Source organism: Spermophilus citellus (genome assembly GCF_964194105.1).
Source record: "Spermophilus citellus genome assembly, chromosome: X".
In the NCBI taxonomy this organism is placed as follows: domain Eukaryota; kingdom Metazoa; phylum Chordata; class Mammalia; order Rodentia; family Sciuridae; genus Spermophilus; species Spermophilus citellus.
Window position 1 is genome coordinate 31445504 of NC_138190.1, and position 15855 is coordinate 31461358.

At 38.6% G+C, this 15855-nt stretch overlaps 1 protein-coding gene across 2 annotated transcripts in view; it reads left to right on the plus strand.

Annotated features, from left to right (window-relative positions):
• Positions 1-1508: 1508 nt before the first annotated feature.
• Positions 1509-15855, plus strand: part of XK (X-linked Kx blood group antigen, Kell and VPS13A binding protein) — a 72202-nt gene continuing 57855 nt past the window's right edge. The window contains exons 1-2 of one of the 2 annotated variants that reach the window (XM_081277097.1): positions 1509-5456; positions 13310-13572. In XM_081277097.1, coding sequence (XP_081133223.1) covers positions 5371-5456; positions 13310-13572 — 349 coding nt within the window. In that variant the 5' untranslated portion in view covers positions 1509-5370. Of the gene's footprint in view, positions 5616-13309; positions 13573-15855 lie in introns of both variants that reach the window. The other variant, XM_081277096.1, reaches the window with a different exon arrangement.

The following is a 15855-nucleotide window of genomic DNA, read 5'->3' on the forward strand; positions in this document are numbered from 1 at the left end:
GTCCCTGCATCTTCTTTTGCCTTTGTGCATCTGTTATTTACCCCTCTGAATTGAATTTGAAAAATCATTTAAAGTGAAAGCCAAATCATTGACATTTTTGTTCTGCGCTGGGGTGGGGGGAGGGCTGATGCTTTGTATGAGTTAAAAGAACAGATTACCCTCTCCTTTCTTTTTATTTGTAGTTAAGACATATTTGAACATATTTATGGAAGATAGTACAATAATTCAATTCTTGTATTCAATGTATAATGATCCAATCAGGGTAATTAGCATATCGATCTGCTCAAATATTTATTATTTCTATGTGTTGGAAAACATCTGTCTCTTCTAGTTATTTTTAAGTATGTCAAAATTGTTGTAGACAATAGTGACCCTACTGTGCTATAGAACACTGGAAGTGATTCCTCCTATTTGTCCTCATTTCTTGCCTTTCTCCTCCCTGCATGATACTGAAGAAAGAGAGGGAAAACATAACTGTCCAGGGCTGTGAAATGGTTTGCAAGGACTTCTTGTGAGCTTCCTCTTTGGTTTTTCTTAGTCCCTGTGGAAAACAGTTTCTCCCTCTCTGCCTATCTGTCTCTCTCTCACTTTCTCTGTGTGTAATCAGTGTAGGGAAAAAAGAAACTGGCTTAAGAAGACTGTCACTTATAAAATAAAATCCAACATTTAGCTATTAGAAATGCCTTAGGAACAGATAATGTTCAAGCATATATTGTTTAATGAATGGGTCTTAACTTTGAGCTAACTGCTCTAATAAATTTGCACACAATTAACAAGGACCCTAGTCACACTTCCAGTTGTCTGTCTTAAGCTTTCCTTTTTATTAAAACTTAAAGATTAAAGCCATTAGTTTCCATCCATCAAAGATAATAGCCATGAATTTCACAAATACAGCACCAGTGTCCAACACAAATATAATGTGAACCAAAAATGCAAACCACATATGTAATTTTAAAACGTTCTAGTGGCCACATTTAAAAAGTAAAAAGAGTGAAATTAATGTGAATAATGTATTCAACTAGGCTTAGTATATCCAAAACATTATCATTTCAATACAATTATAATATAAAAATATTAATGAGATTTTAACCTATTTTGTACTCTGCCTTTAAAATCAAGTGTGCATTTTATATTTATTGTACTAGTCAAGTGTACAAGAGCCACATGTGGGTTGGCTACCATATAGGACAGTGCAGAGCTAGCATCCCACGGATAAGGTCTCTCTACTGCTTATACCAATTTTGTTGTTATGAAATAAAATGAAAAGAGAATACTGTCTGCTATAGGAGTACTACAATATTTCCCCAATTGCAGCATAGCAGTACCAAGAACTGTATGGTGGAAAAACAGATTTTGTGACTAAGTAATTAGGGATGTTTTATTCTTTTATCCTCTTTTGGAGATTCCATGGCACATTAACAATACAGACTCTTAAGCAAACTCCTGGGTAAAGAATCCTGTTTGAAGTTGAGTTCTGTGTCCATAAGTATTGTAGAAATTGCCACGAGTGTCTCTATGAAAAAAAAAACTTGGTGTTTTCATCTCCTTCTTCATGCTCTTTGGAGCATCTCTACTCCCCCCCATCCCCCCCAATCACCTGAGAACCAAGATAACTTTTTTATTCTAGAACAACCACTTCCTAAACTGAAACCATCATATGGCTTTAAGTTCTTCCACATGGACATAGATCTTCAGAAAGTACCTAAATATACATATTCTTCTTAACTTTCAGACATGATGAATACTTTAAAAAGATGAGGGAAGAAACATCAGAATGTGTACATGTATAAACACAGAATCTATCCATGTCGAGTTCTGCAGATGCTTTCTTTTTATGTGTATGGTGTTCATTTCGACGCTTCACTGTGTACTCTTCTTGTATTGTGTATGAAGTAACTGACATAGCAGTCAATTTAAAGAAGATTTAGACTATACTTGTCTACTGTCACTCTTTAGCAAATGACCTTTTTGCAACATGATTTTACTGGGGCCTGTGATGCTGTCCCCATAAGTTCACTTTTAAGATCTGTGTTTAAGTGGCAATTACCACTAAATTAATTCTGCCACTGAATTTGGTTCAAGTGGCTGTAGTAACCTCATATGTGGATGTATTCAAATAAGTAGATTGATTTAAATGATCGATTTTGTCTGTCTTTTTTTAGGACTTTAGTTTTTCAGTGTTAGAGATGTCTTCTGAAGACTGTAGTAGCAGTAAAGAATTCTTTTGTTCTTGGAAATGCAGTAGAACATGTGTTTAACATAGACTCTCCAGGAGCAGGAGTGGGGTATTCTAAGTGTAATAGTTTGATTTTAGAATCTGATAAGGAAGGGCAATCCATTCTCTAAAAAGGTAACAGCTTCTCCAACTTTGAACATCCAGAGGAGTTCTGCTTGGAAGGGAAGTCTGAATTTTAATCTCTTGGATTTAATGGCGGTAAATTAACAAAAATTTAAAAAAATAGATTTTGTAGAATTCAATTATTAGAGAAAACACTTTGTAAAGCCATATACAACTGAGGAATAGTCAAACATTATATATTATCTTGAGAATGTGCATTTCCCAAATGAATAGAATTTACTTTACAAAAAAAAAGGTTTTTTTCACAATTCACAATACTTATAGAAATACGATTGTATCATTGGAAAAAAAGAACTCATTTTCCTAATGATACATTTCACAAGTAGCAAATTAGTGCAATTCCGTGACTATGGGGGTGTGTGCAAAGGAATAAAATGCCAATATAGTATAACTGTTTATTCCTAACTAGGAATAAATAATTACCATTATTTAAAGTACTACTGAATTTGAAGAACTGCTCAGTGAATGAGTGTTATTAGTAAAATTGTATTCTTTACAATATATTTGTCTCAGCACAGATGCAGAGTTAAAAACATAAAATTATAAAAATATACCAAATAATAGAAATTAGCCCTTACTACTTTAAAATCCTATTAATCTGTTGTATATAACAAAAAGTTTGAAAGACTTGCACACAAAATAAAAGACTTTAAAAACAATGCCTTTTTGTCAAAACAAGTCAGCAAGCTGACCTCTTGTTAATTATTTTATTTCCTTAGGGGAACTTTAAATTTCTTTCAAAGACACATTAGTAACAATTAGTTCTAAATTTAGAGCTGAACATTCTGCCAGAAATTTTACTGTATCACAAAATGTCATACTACCACACTTTCTAATAAAACCAAACTCTCAAGTATCCTGATATGTTACATATTATACCAAAACATCACTTTCTATAAATCTATTATTCTGTGTATATAATATTTTTAAGAAGAATGACTATTTCGGTCCTAGTAAGAAAATATAGTGCAAAATATGACATTAAATTGATCTTTAGTGATTTTAGTGAAAATCCACTTAGGCATTTGTCAAGGACACTAGCAATTACAAGCTGTAACGCACACGTTATTCTCAAAGATAAAATGGCAAATGACAACAGAGAAAGACATGGTCACTGGGGTAAAATAGTTGGTGTACAGACCAACAAAGAAAGATCGACTTAAAAATGCTCAGCGGATTTTAGCTTTTGTTCCTGGAGTGGGAAGTACTACAGTTGATATTGCTTTTCTTCGTGTAAGGAGTTTGCTCAAAGCCACTGCATGGTATGATGAAATATCTTCAGATGGAAGACTGAGTCAGAAGATTAGAGATGCACCTGTTTATAAAACTGTTACTATGTTCTAAACACTGTGATCTTTCCAATATGTTTTTCTGTATTAGTTTTGTACTTGTAGAAAATAATTTGCCATAAATTGGTCTTTATAGTGTTTAAAGTGATGTTATTTATTGGCTTACTGCCTCCCTGCACCATAACACAGTCCACTTAATAATGTAAAACCTGTGATAATCCTTGGCCTTAAAATCTAATGCTAAATAGTTACTGTGTTCCAATTAATAATATAAGCTACTAATTAATTTTCCTTTGAAAGCTAAATAAAACATTACACAGATACTCTGGAGTGCCGCTGCTGATTTTGTGTTGGTGACAGTGTGTGTATCTTGATCCAGGGCATGGTGGCCTGCTGGGTTCTATAAATAGACATTAGTAATCCTTTTGGAAAAAGGGCCTGGTACCTCTCAGCTTTTCGCTGAATCCTCCCCTCAACCCTTATAAATAGATTTTCCCTTATCACATAACAACTAAGATAAAAGCTCATCATGTTCTCTCCCTCCACTTTCTTTGTCTTGATCCCATCTAAATTTTCACATTCTGAGTTCACATTATTTTCCTAAATAGAAAAATGCCTGAGACGCCTGAAGATTGAAATCACCCAATTGCAGCAGGGAAAGAGATCTTATAATTATTAAAATCTAATTCCTGTAGGGATAGGTTAAAGCCTGGGTTTTAGAGAGATGAAGGTCTGAGGGACAGGGGTGGGCTGAGTCCACCCTGATGTCTTGAAGGTGGCTTCAATTTCAGTCGGTGAAAAGGAATTGTGTTAGTTTTAGGATTGGCACAACAGCAAGCAGAGGTATGCTTGGCCAAGAAAACTGCTTCCTTATTAGGCCCTGGTCTTTGACCTGAGTTAGTCAGTTACAGAGGAATACATTTTGTAGGCGGGTTCTGGGAGGAGAGGCTTTGGCTCCTAGATTATCTGATGCTCTTTCACCACTAGCAATGCTTCAGACCACTATATTTGGAAGACGAAGGGGCCTGCTCGCAGGCAAAGTGAAAAGTTCAACTATTCCCTGTCACAGTGGTGGGTCATGGCAATACACTTGTACTTTGAAAAGGATCTCTGTGGTCTGATTATTTTAAATGATGCCAAACTCTAGTCTTTTGAAGAATCAGGCGTTTCCTCGGCCCTAAAAATAAAAGACCGGGCTGGAAAGGCGGCCAAATCCTAATTCTGGGCCCAGTTGGTTGCAGTTTTTGAAAGGGATGTGACCAGTTTCCACAGACAGAACCGACCAAGGGACTCTAGGACCCAGAGGCTGCACGCGCGGCGAGCCGGGCCGGCTGTCTTCTCTCAGACTCCCGGCGTGGCGCGGAGCGCCTGTCTCAGGGCGCGGGTTCGCGGCCCGCCCGGGGACCGTCACTACAGAGACGCAGTGGGCATTCTGGCGCGCGGGCGGCGCACGGTGCGCGTGGGCGTGTCCCATCGGGGCCGCGCCGCCAGCCCCACCCCAGCCGGGTTGGTTACCCCCCAGGCCCAGTTCCAACGCCCGGGCCGGTCGGCCGGGCCCGCGTGCCCTCGGCGGGCTGCGCACAGCGCGGGAGTTGGTCGGGGCTGGGCATGTCAGGAACCCCTAGGGTAACCGCCACTGCCGCCGCCGCCGCCGCTGCCGCCGCCGCCGCCACAGCCACGGCCACAGCGTCCGTCCCCGGTCCGCCCCGCTGAAGCGCGGAGATGAAATTCCCGGCCTCGGTGCTGGCGTCCGTGTTTCTGTTCGTAGCCGAGACGACGGCGGCGCTCTACCTGAGCAGCACCTACAGGTCAGGCGGGGACCGCATGTGGCAGGCGCTGACGCTGTTTTTCTCGCTGATGCCGTGCGCGCTAGTGCAGCTCACCCTCCTCTTCGTGCACCGCGACCTGAGCCGCGATCGCCCGCTCGTGCTGCTACTGCACCTGCTTCAACTCGGGCCCCTGTTCAGGTGCGTGCGGAAGCCGGGAGCCAGCCTAGGCCGCAGCCCCCGGCCGGCTCCCCCCACCAGCCCGAGCGAGGGGGGCGGCCTTCCGGTAGGGACAGGTGGCTCGGCCCGAAGCCGACCCGCCCTCCCCTCCAGCCTCGCGATTCCAGTCACCAGAATGTGGCAGGATCCTAGTATAATGACACTAAAGCTGCCCCCCCCCCACCCGCATTCCCGTCTGGTACCATCATGTGAACTTGTCAACATTCACCTGAATTTGACCGACAAAAATGGCAGCTTCGTGGGGTTCCTTCTCCGCGGTCCAGGGGGCGCCGGCAAAATTGGCTTGTGTGGTCACCGATCCTTGGAAGTGGGTTCTAAGCCGCTTTTAAAGCAGGTGGTTTCGTTTGATTTATCAGACACGTGGAGCTTGCTGTGTGCCAGGCACTGTTCTAAGTGCTTCGCAAATACTAGTGTATTTAATTGGCATGCAGGAGTCTAGAAATCCACGTACCCGTCTTTTGTCTCGCTGGTATGATGATTATTATGGAGTGTGGAAACATATGGGGTCGTAGAAATGTCTTCCAGCCCTGCCTAAGTTATAAACATAGTCGTGAAAGCTAGTACACAATGGGCCATGAAGATAACAACTGGCTATGTGTTAAAAAGAACTGTCAGTGACATTTCTGGAAATAGTTTTTATGACCACAAGGCAAGTAGAAATAAATATATGGGAATGAAACAGACTTTGCCTTTATCTAAGGCCTTTGAAGGGAGTTTAAAATGTGTTGTCTTCCTATCTTTCATCTCTAGGATAAGCAAAATAAACGGTTTTCTATCTGGATTCAAAACAAATTTGTAATCCTGAATTCGAAATAGAGGTGACAGAGGAATTTGAAGAGAGAAAGACCAGAGACACATCTCAGGGACTACAAAGTTCAGCTAACCAAGAACATTTTCTACCAGGAAATCAAATTGTCTCTTCTCCACTCACACAAGTACCACACACCCACACCCACACACAACATCACATACACACAGTTGAGTAGCAGGATAGAGTTTACAAAGCCCTATTAGAAAACGTTTGCAGTTCCCATTAAAAACAGACATTCCAGCTGACACTGGTTTATACATAGTCATGGCAAACTTGGTGAACAAGTTTCCCAGCCTCCAGAAGCCCTGGAATCCTAGAAACAAAGAGAAAAGTGTATGCTGGCAGAAGTGACAAGTTGCTACTGTTGTCCTGACAGCTGAGCAAGAATCAAAGGAGGAAAAAGGGAGGGAGGGGGGAGGTGAGGGAAAGTTTACAAAGTCCTGTCACCTGGAGCTGTTTAGTGAAGAGAAAGTCCTTCTAGTCAAGCAAGCCCTGTGGTCCCAATAGTGTTCCTGCTGAGTTAAAAAAAAAAAATGTGATCTGACTTTGGGCAAGGCACTCATCATTTCTTAACTTCAACAGTGAAGAGAAACTCAGTTCAGTGGCTTGACGTGGGAGAACTGTCATTTCTCAAAAGCTTCTTCTGTTAAGTGGTTCAGTATGTTCCCTGTTTGTTGACTCATCACTATGAGGTAGCTGTAATTGCCCCCACGATTTTTATTTATTTATTTAGGTGATGAGGATGGGACCCAGGGCCTTGTGCATGCTAAGCCAGCACTCTACCACTGAACTACACCCCCAGCCTTTGTCCTCACTTTATTTATTTATTTATTTATTTATTTATTTATTTTCTGTACAAAAACAACCTTTATTGACAATTTGGGTTCTGGGGTGAGGGAGGCCCCTTTCCCTACTGTGTCCCCACTTTATAGATGAGGGAAATGACAGACCAGACCATGTTCCCAAGGCTTCTTAAAAAATGGAATCAAGTTATTTATGTTTACTATGTTCTATGAAAGAAAGCAGAGTGTATAGTACATTTTATTAGTAGTTCTGCCTTAAGAAAAAGTTTTAAATTTTAAAACTAAAACAACCTAAATAGCCATCTAAGTAAATGAGAATACCTATCATTGCCGTCATTTTAAATTCTAAACACCAAGAGTAACCCAAAACAAAGCTCATAACATTAAGTATAAAAACAAGATGACAAGTATAAACCTTAGCTGAAGAAAATACCCTAAGCTGTTAAGAGCAGTAATTTCTAAAAGGTGAGGTGTGATTTTAGTATTTAGAAAAACAGGAAAGTATATAATTTTCTCCTTTATTATATACTTTTCTATATATTTCAGTTTTTACAATAAACATAATTTTATTAAGGAAAGGAAAAGTTTGGTGCTTTGAAAGATCACTACATAGAAAACTTCAACACTGTAAAAAACCAAGAAAACAAAAAAACTTATTTCCAGAAAATTCTGAATGGAACAAAATAAGAGGTAAAAACAAAACAACAGGCAACCTTCTTCCACTGCCAAGGAGTCTCTCATTCTAACGCAGCTGATTCATTTCAAGGAGATACTGGACCCATGATCTGAGAGCTGAGATACACAAAATATGGTTCCAAGTCTCTTAACTTCCAGATGAAAACAAAAGCAATTTATTGTCATATATTAACATGACTTAGTATCTGCTGGAATTTTTTCTTGCTGATTAGTTCTATCGAAACTCTAATACATCAGCTCACGTAAAGATTAAAACTATTTCCCCCAAACAAAAGAGAGGCATGGTGTTTCTCCCTCTCCCCACTTATTGTTGGATTTATTCATCCTTCTAAATTGTTTTGGGACAGTTCAGCTCTATTTAACTTCTGGTAGGTACTAGTCAAACTCATTCTTCTTAGATGCTGGTTTTGAGTTCACAAAGGATGATAGCCCAGTTAAACTGCAATAGAGGAGTATTGCTGGGGTGTAGCTTAGTGGTACTATGCTTGCCTAGGTAGCATGCAGGAAGCCTGGGTTCCATGCCAGCACCTCATCAAAAAAAAAAAAAATCATCCCCCCATAATACATTATACTAATGATTATGGACTAAATACCATTAACTCCACTCTTTCCCTCCTTTCCTTTAGGAAGGCATTGAGAGAGCAGCTTATTTATATCTTGCATTTTAGTCTTATATGTAAATCTGTAGCTGCAGTTTATATGGTTGTTTCTACATTAAGGATGGATCTGAATATGAACTTTGGATAATACCGTGAATTTATTTTTCTTCTCAATTTTAAGGAAAATCTTACCGTGAATTATAATAGATACTTTGGAAAAACAGGGAGGGGGAAACATCACTTACCAGAACCAACCAACCAACCATTCAGTAGAATGAGCACCATTCTATTGATTTTTTTTTTATTGAACCCAGGGCCTTGTGCATGCAAGGCAAGCACTCTACCAACTGAGCTATATCCCCAGCCCTTGATCATTCTTTTACAGTTAACTTTCATAAATTGATTGAGAGGTGTAAATGTAAATGAGTTACAAGATCAAAAAATTCCCCCCATTTTTATTTACTGGTGTAATGAGGAAAAAATGGTACATTACAAATCTGTGTTTGTATAATAAAGGCTAAGAAATTCCAAAAATCTTTAGAGAACATTGCAAAATGATTCACCATACTCTTTCCCTCTATAGTAAACTTTTGAGAAAATTTAGCAGTCTACATTTAAAGAATATTTATTTCATTGGCAAAGTGCTTTTATGGTGTTTCATTCCATCCACTATAAAACCCTGTGAGCTAACTGTCATTATCTTATTTTTACAGTCCAGGAATTGAGGCTCAAAGAGATTAAGGAAGTGGCTCTTCAAAGGTCTTACAGCGTTTTCTACTTAACCAGTTTGGTTCTTGTGTAGCCTCTCAGAGCATGCATGTCATGTGAAGATAACATGGCTTATAGGAAATCATAGTATTTCTTTGGAAAATGTATTTTTATTAGGGTCTCTGGTTCCACAAGTTATTTGTACTGATATCAACATGAATGGTTTCAGCTAAGAAATAAACTCCTGGTTTTATGCTAAAAAAATGGGATATATGATGCTTGCTAATGGGATAAAGTTAAAAAAATGGACCCAACTACTGATTATCTATCTATCTACATCAGTGGTTGGTAAACTGTGCCCCATTGGCCAGATTCCCTCAACTACCTGTTTTTGTAAGTAAGGTTTTATTGGTTTTATATCATGGTCATTCATTTATAGATTGCCTATATCTGTTTTAGCTCTTCAGAGGCAAGAGCTGAGCAGTTGTAACAGGGACCATGGCCTATAAAGCCTAAAATATTTATTCTCTGTAAATACTTTACAGAAAAATTTCCTGACCCCTGATGTACATGATACTGGAAAACTACCTTGAATGATTAAAAAAAGTTTTTTTTGTGTGTGTGTGTGTGGGTGTGCATGCATGTGCTGGGTATAAAACCCAGGGCCTCGAACATGCTAACAGGCATTCTACCTGAGCAGCAGTCATACATTGAATAATTTTGTTGAAAGTATCTAATTTGGGGCTTTATTTAGATACTTCTTAAGCAAAACAGACTACCAAAACATATTTGGAGTAATTAGATAAGTCTTGTGGAATTCCAAGAATACAGCAGTAGTTCATTTCTGCTTAGTTTTCTTACCCAGTAGTGGCAAAAGATCTTGGGGCCATTAACAGATTTATTAAACACCTAGATTGTATAAAAGTGTGCTAAGACAATGTATTACCTGGGAAAAGCAGTAGATTGTGATAAAGTCTCTCTTGGCTTTAGAGTCACTTCATTATTTCATTCTGGTACCTTCTATTTCCATTGATTGATGAATGAAGTTTTATTTTGTCCACAACTCTATAAATGCTTCCCATTTCACACAGCCCCCTCCTCAGCCTTAAGAGAATTCCATTCTCCTCCTAACTGAATCCTCAATTCATTAATTTAGCTCTCAGCATGTATTGGTATTTTGATTGCTTATTGTTTTGATTTTTAAAAACTCTATAAACTTGGGCTGGGATACAGCTCAGTTGGTAGAGTGCTTCCCTGACATGCACAGAGCCCCAGCACCACAAAAAAAAAAAACCAAACAAACTCTAAACTTAATTTTGTTATGTAAGTAAAGCATATTTGTTGTTGAAATGACAAAAAAGCAGAAAACAGATATGTACAGTAAAGAAAACAAAACAAAACAAAAAGAATAATTCTTAATGTTTTGTTGTAAGTTCTTACTAATATTTTTATGGTGAATGCTTATAAACTCTCAAGGTAAACAAGCTCTGATTTTCAGTGTTTTCAGATTTCCACAATGTGTTTATCCCCATCAAATGTGATCAAGCTACTAGTTGTTTAACAACTGGCTATACAAAATTCCTATTTAACAGTAAGTGCTCTTGAGTCAGTATGAAGCAGCTCAAACATGCCACTGTGTGTTTGTGTGTGTAATTTGTATGTATTTATATTTGTGTATAATTTTCTTTTTTAAAAATGTAATTTTCTCTATATATTCTGTTGCCATTTGTTTCTTTTATTTACTAAATATTTTAATTTTTACTTGTTTATTTACTTATTTTTGATGCTGGGGATGAAACCCAGGCCTTGAGCATGCTAGGGTGTTCAACTACTGAGCTATATCCCCAGCCCAGCATTTTTTTTTAATGTCAGTAGATGTATTTCTAAACCACCAGTTTTAAGCACCACATAGTATTGCATTGAATGGATATATTGTGATTTATTTAATTACTCTTTCATTTTGAAGACCTTGAGAGTATTCATGCAGTTTTGCTATTACAAATAATGCTGATTCAAATTCTTGTAGTAGACTTTCTAAGTGAGAAAATATATAAGAAAATATTCTATGAGCTAAAACTACTGTATAAATGTTAGTAGTTTCAATTACTTATCCTTATTCAATATCCCATTGCTCCATTTAGATAATGAGCACCTCTCAATGAGGCAGGGGTACATCCAGCTATTTTTTGCATTCCCTGTAGCACTGAGTAAAGTGCATCTTCACTCTTCATATATTTGAGGGGGAAAAATGCCTATTGGTTTGTTCTATCTTCCAATCTATATTGTTGTCAATGGTCTGGCAGTGTGTAGTGGCTAAAGTGGCTAGGCCTCATTCAGTCCCCAGTCACATATTTGTGTTTGGGACCAGCTGGGCTCAAACTCATGACCTGAACTTGGTTATAATTATTTTCAGCCGAACAAACTGGCACATGCTATTTTGTATGTTTTCATGTAATATATTGAAGTAACCTTGACCTCACTGCACAAAATGTACTAGATAAACCTCTCCCCCACCACAGCACTCATTCTTTCTCCCAGAAACAAGGAGCAAAGGTAATAATCACAAAATATGTTCACTTTGTACTCACCAGAAAAATTCCTGCATTTCCTACCTTGCATCAATGACTTTATTTTATTATTTCAAATTATAAATGTATTCTCATTGCCATAGTTGCCTCAGGGTGAGAGTATAAAGTTAACAACATTCAATAAAGTAGATGAAGCTATAAAATCTTCTAGCAGCATTATAAGGTTGTTATGAAAGTACATGTTTCAAGGGGAAAAAAGCCTTAAACAATTTTTAAACCTAAGGCCATGAATGTTTTTCCTATTCCTAGGGATAACCCATTTTCCCTGCCTTTTATTATGGAACATTTCAAACATATAGAAGAAAACTTGATTTCTCCTGTGAACACCCAAGTACCCACCACCTAGACTTCACGATTAACATTTTGTTTCACACTTTTAGCCATCCCTGTCTGTCTCTCAATGTGTGTGTGTGTGTGTGTGTGTGTGTGTGTGTGTGTGTGTGTACTTAAATCACAGGCATTAGTACTCTTCCCCTTTTCAGCAGCCATATCATTACCTAAAGAGGAAATCAAGTATAAAAGCCAGATATTCTCATTCTGGAAATGTTATTGGTTAAGACTTTGTCCCTAGAGCAGACTTGGAATTCTATAAGACATATCTGGCAAGCCACTGGGCATGATTGGCTTTAGCCCTGCCATGCAAGGGCTTATGAGGACAATGAGATAGGTAACATATTGTGGTCTTCCAGTGAAATGCTAGATGGCAAGCTTTCCTGAGCTGGGCAATTGCCCAACTATACTTTCTGCTTTAACTAGAACGGTTTGGGGAATCTATTCTAGGGAGTGTGTGTGTGTGTGTGTGTGTGTGTGTGTTATTGCCATCTTTCACAGCAAAGTAGCTATCTTTTCTGCTTTATAATTGAGAGAAAAGGCTCAGAGGATAAGTTATTTGCCCAGGGCTGCACAGCTGATGTGTCAATAGGGAAAATTGAATATTTTTTTGTGTGATTTGAGCCTGATCCACTTTCCATTCTCTAGTAAGTTTCCTTTCCTCTGTGGTCTTTGGTGTCACCCCTCAATTTGTTTTTTTTTTAATTACTTTAATTTTTTTATTTTTTTAAAGAGAGAGTGGGAGAGAGAGAGAAAGAGAGAGAGAGAGAATTTTTTAATATTTATTTTTTAGTTCTCGGCAGACACAACATCTTTGTATGTGGTGCTGAGGATCGAACCCGGGCCGCACGCATGCCAGGCGAGCACGCTACCGTTTGAGCCACATCCCCAGCCCTCACCCCTCAATTTGGTTCTTACTCAATTCCCATTGGCCTGCAGGAGGGCCTGAAGAGGACCAAGTGCTTAGAACTGGTCCTTGGAGGGGATAACTTAGAGGGATGATTATAGTCCAAAACAGCCAAGTCAAGGCTTTGAGAACCAGAACAATTGGAAGCAGGATGACTGAGAAAGGAGAATCCTGCCCATCTGTAATTATTATGACTTTCTGATTTGTTTTCAGGTGTTTTGAAGTCTTCTGCATCTACTGTCAGTCAGGCCACAGTGAAGAACCTTATGTCAGCATCACCAAGAAGCGGCAGATGCCAAAAAATGGCTTCTCAGAGGAGATTGAGAAGGAGGTGGGCCAGGCAGAAGGCAAGCTATTTACCCACCGTTCTGCATTTAGCCGGGCTTCAGTGATCCAGGCTTTTCTGGGCTCCGCCCCCCAATTGACCCTGCAGCTGTATATAAGCGTCTTGGAGCAGACCATCACTGTTGGAAGAGGTATGTATATTTTTTTTATTTCTTTTTGCACTTGGGGCTCCAAATGGGAGACAAAACATGCTGTTTATTTTGTTTCAAGTGAAAGTCATTCGTACATGCTTTTAATCCTGAGTCTGTGTTCTACTTACTAAGCTCAAAGTTTAATGAATTAAAATGATAACATTGAATTTGCTTAGGAATCTGCATTTTGGACAAGGTTCAAAGGGGAAGAAAGCTTATCTATGCTCCAACTGTGGATCAACTGAGTGACTCAAAGATGGGGGACTAGAATCCATTGAAGCCCCATTCATTCACATGTCTTATTGCTCCCATGTTGTTGTTGTTGTTGTTGTTTTTTGTTAGTTTGTTTTTTGTTTTTGTTTTGTACTGAGGATTTAACTCAGGAGTGCTCTAGTATTAAGCTATATCCCAAGCCCTTTTATTTATTATTATGAGACTGAGTCTTACTAAGTTGCTGAGGCTGACCTTGAACTTGTGATCCTCCTGCCTCAGTCTCTTGGGTTGCTGGGATTACAGGCTTGTGCCACTGTGCCCAGCTTCATATGTCTTAATGCTGGCTGTTGTTGGGGATCTTGGGTCACCTCCATTTGATCTCACTATGTAGTTGAAGTTGGGCTTCCTCACAGCATGGTGGCTGCTTCCAGGGATAGTTTCTTCATAGTGAGAAAAGGCTTGGGCCAGATAGAAGCCATGTGGCCTTCTGTGATCCAGCCTTGGGAGACATGGAATATCACTTGTGCAGCCTTCTCTGTTGAAGCAGTCACAGAGTCAGGTGACTTTCCTTTTAAGGAAAGGGGAGGGAAGTAAACTCTTGTTAGGGAATGGATCATGAGAGACCAAAAATACCACTGTGACCATTTTTAGAAATGACAGTTTGCCTTTAGAAAAGACAGAGGCTGGTCCTCTTGGAATTTCATCTCTGTCTTTCAATGATAGCTCTAAATTAGCTGAGATGGTTGATTGTGATATATTTTTTAAAAATTCTGATTTCAGCATTTTCTTAAATGTATATTTTTTCAACTAAAAGTTTTGTGGTGCATGGTGGAATCAAGGCCACTATCCTGTCTTCTTGAAGTTCTGATAGGTATATTAGGAGCTTTTGCTTTTAAGTGAACACAATTTTCTAACCTTTGGGCTATTCTCACATCATAAAATTAACAGCAGATTTTTAGCTAATTCAGGTTTCCCACAAAACCTCTATTTATATTGGACACAAATAAAAAACCTTCAAATGAGAGGGCAAATAACCCTTCCTATACATTAATATTATATATAAAAGAAAAATGGGTACTACAGACATGCAAAATTGTTTCAAAGCTTTTAGTTGAAAAAATATACATTTAAGAAAATGCTGAAATCAGAATTTTTTAAAAAAATACTCTTATTTGTTTCACTCCGTTCATTTTTATCTTCTTTTTGCCTGTATTTTAAATGGGATGGTAAATGTCTTAATTCATGGTGGTGTCATATGATACTTACATGTCAGAGGGATCTTCCTTATCACAGGTTACCTGACTATGACTCTTAAGATATGAGTCAGGGGCTGGGGTTGTGGCTCAGCGGTAGAGCACTCGCCTAGCACATGCGAGGCCCTGGGTTCGATCCTCAGCACTACATAAAAATAGATAAGTGAAATAAAGATATTGTGTCCAACTACAACTAAAAAATAAATATATTTTTTAAAAGATATAGGTCAGGATCTTAAGTAGTGGTCTTGAATCACAACCCCCGGTAGACAGTAGGTACTGAATAAGTATAGCAGTATCTTTAATCTCTAAGGACTTATAACTGAAATGGGTCATGACTAAGGTATGTTTTCTGAGTACAGTATACCCCTTTCCCAGTTTATTGCTTTTCCAAGTGGGCAGGAACATAGTGAAAAATCAGATGTAGTGATAACCTGATGATTTTTATAAGCAGATCCATTTTTTTCTCAAGTTTTTGATAGTGAAGACTGCCTTATGGGCCTAATCAGGGCACTGCCTGTTTTTGTAAATAAAATTTTATATGGAACACAGCTATCCTTTTTCATGTGTATACTGTCTCTGGCTGTTTTGGGGCTATAGTGTCATAGAGATGAATAGTTACAGCAGAAGCATATGGTCCACAAAGCCTAAAATATTTATTGTCTAGCTCCTTACAGAAAATGTTTGCTAACCCTTGTGGTTTTTCAGACAGAATTTCGTTCAGGAAAATAAAATCTATCTTCTAAATATCCCTTGTCAGTATCACAAGAGATATCTGTGAGATATCCCAAGAGGTTGGAAAAAAATATATGTCCTC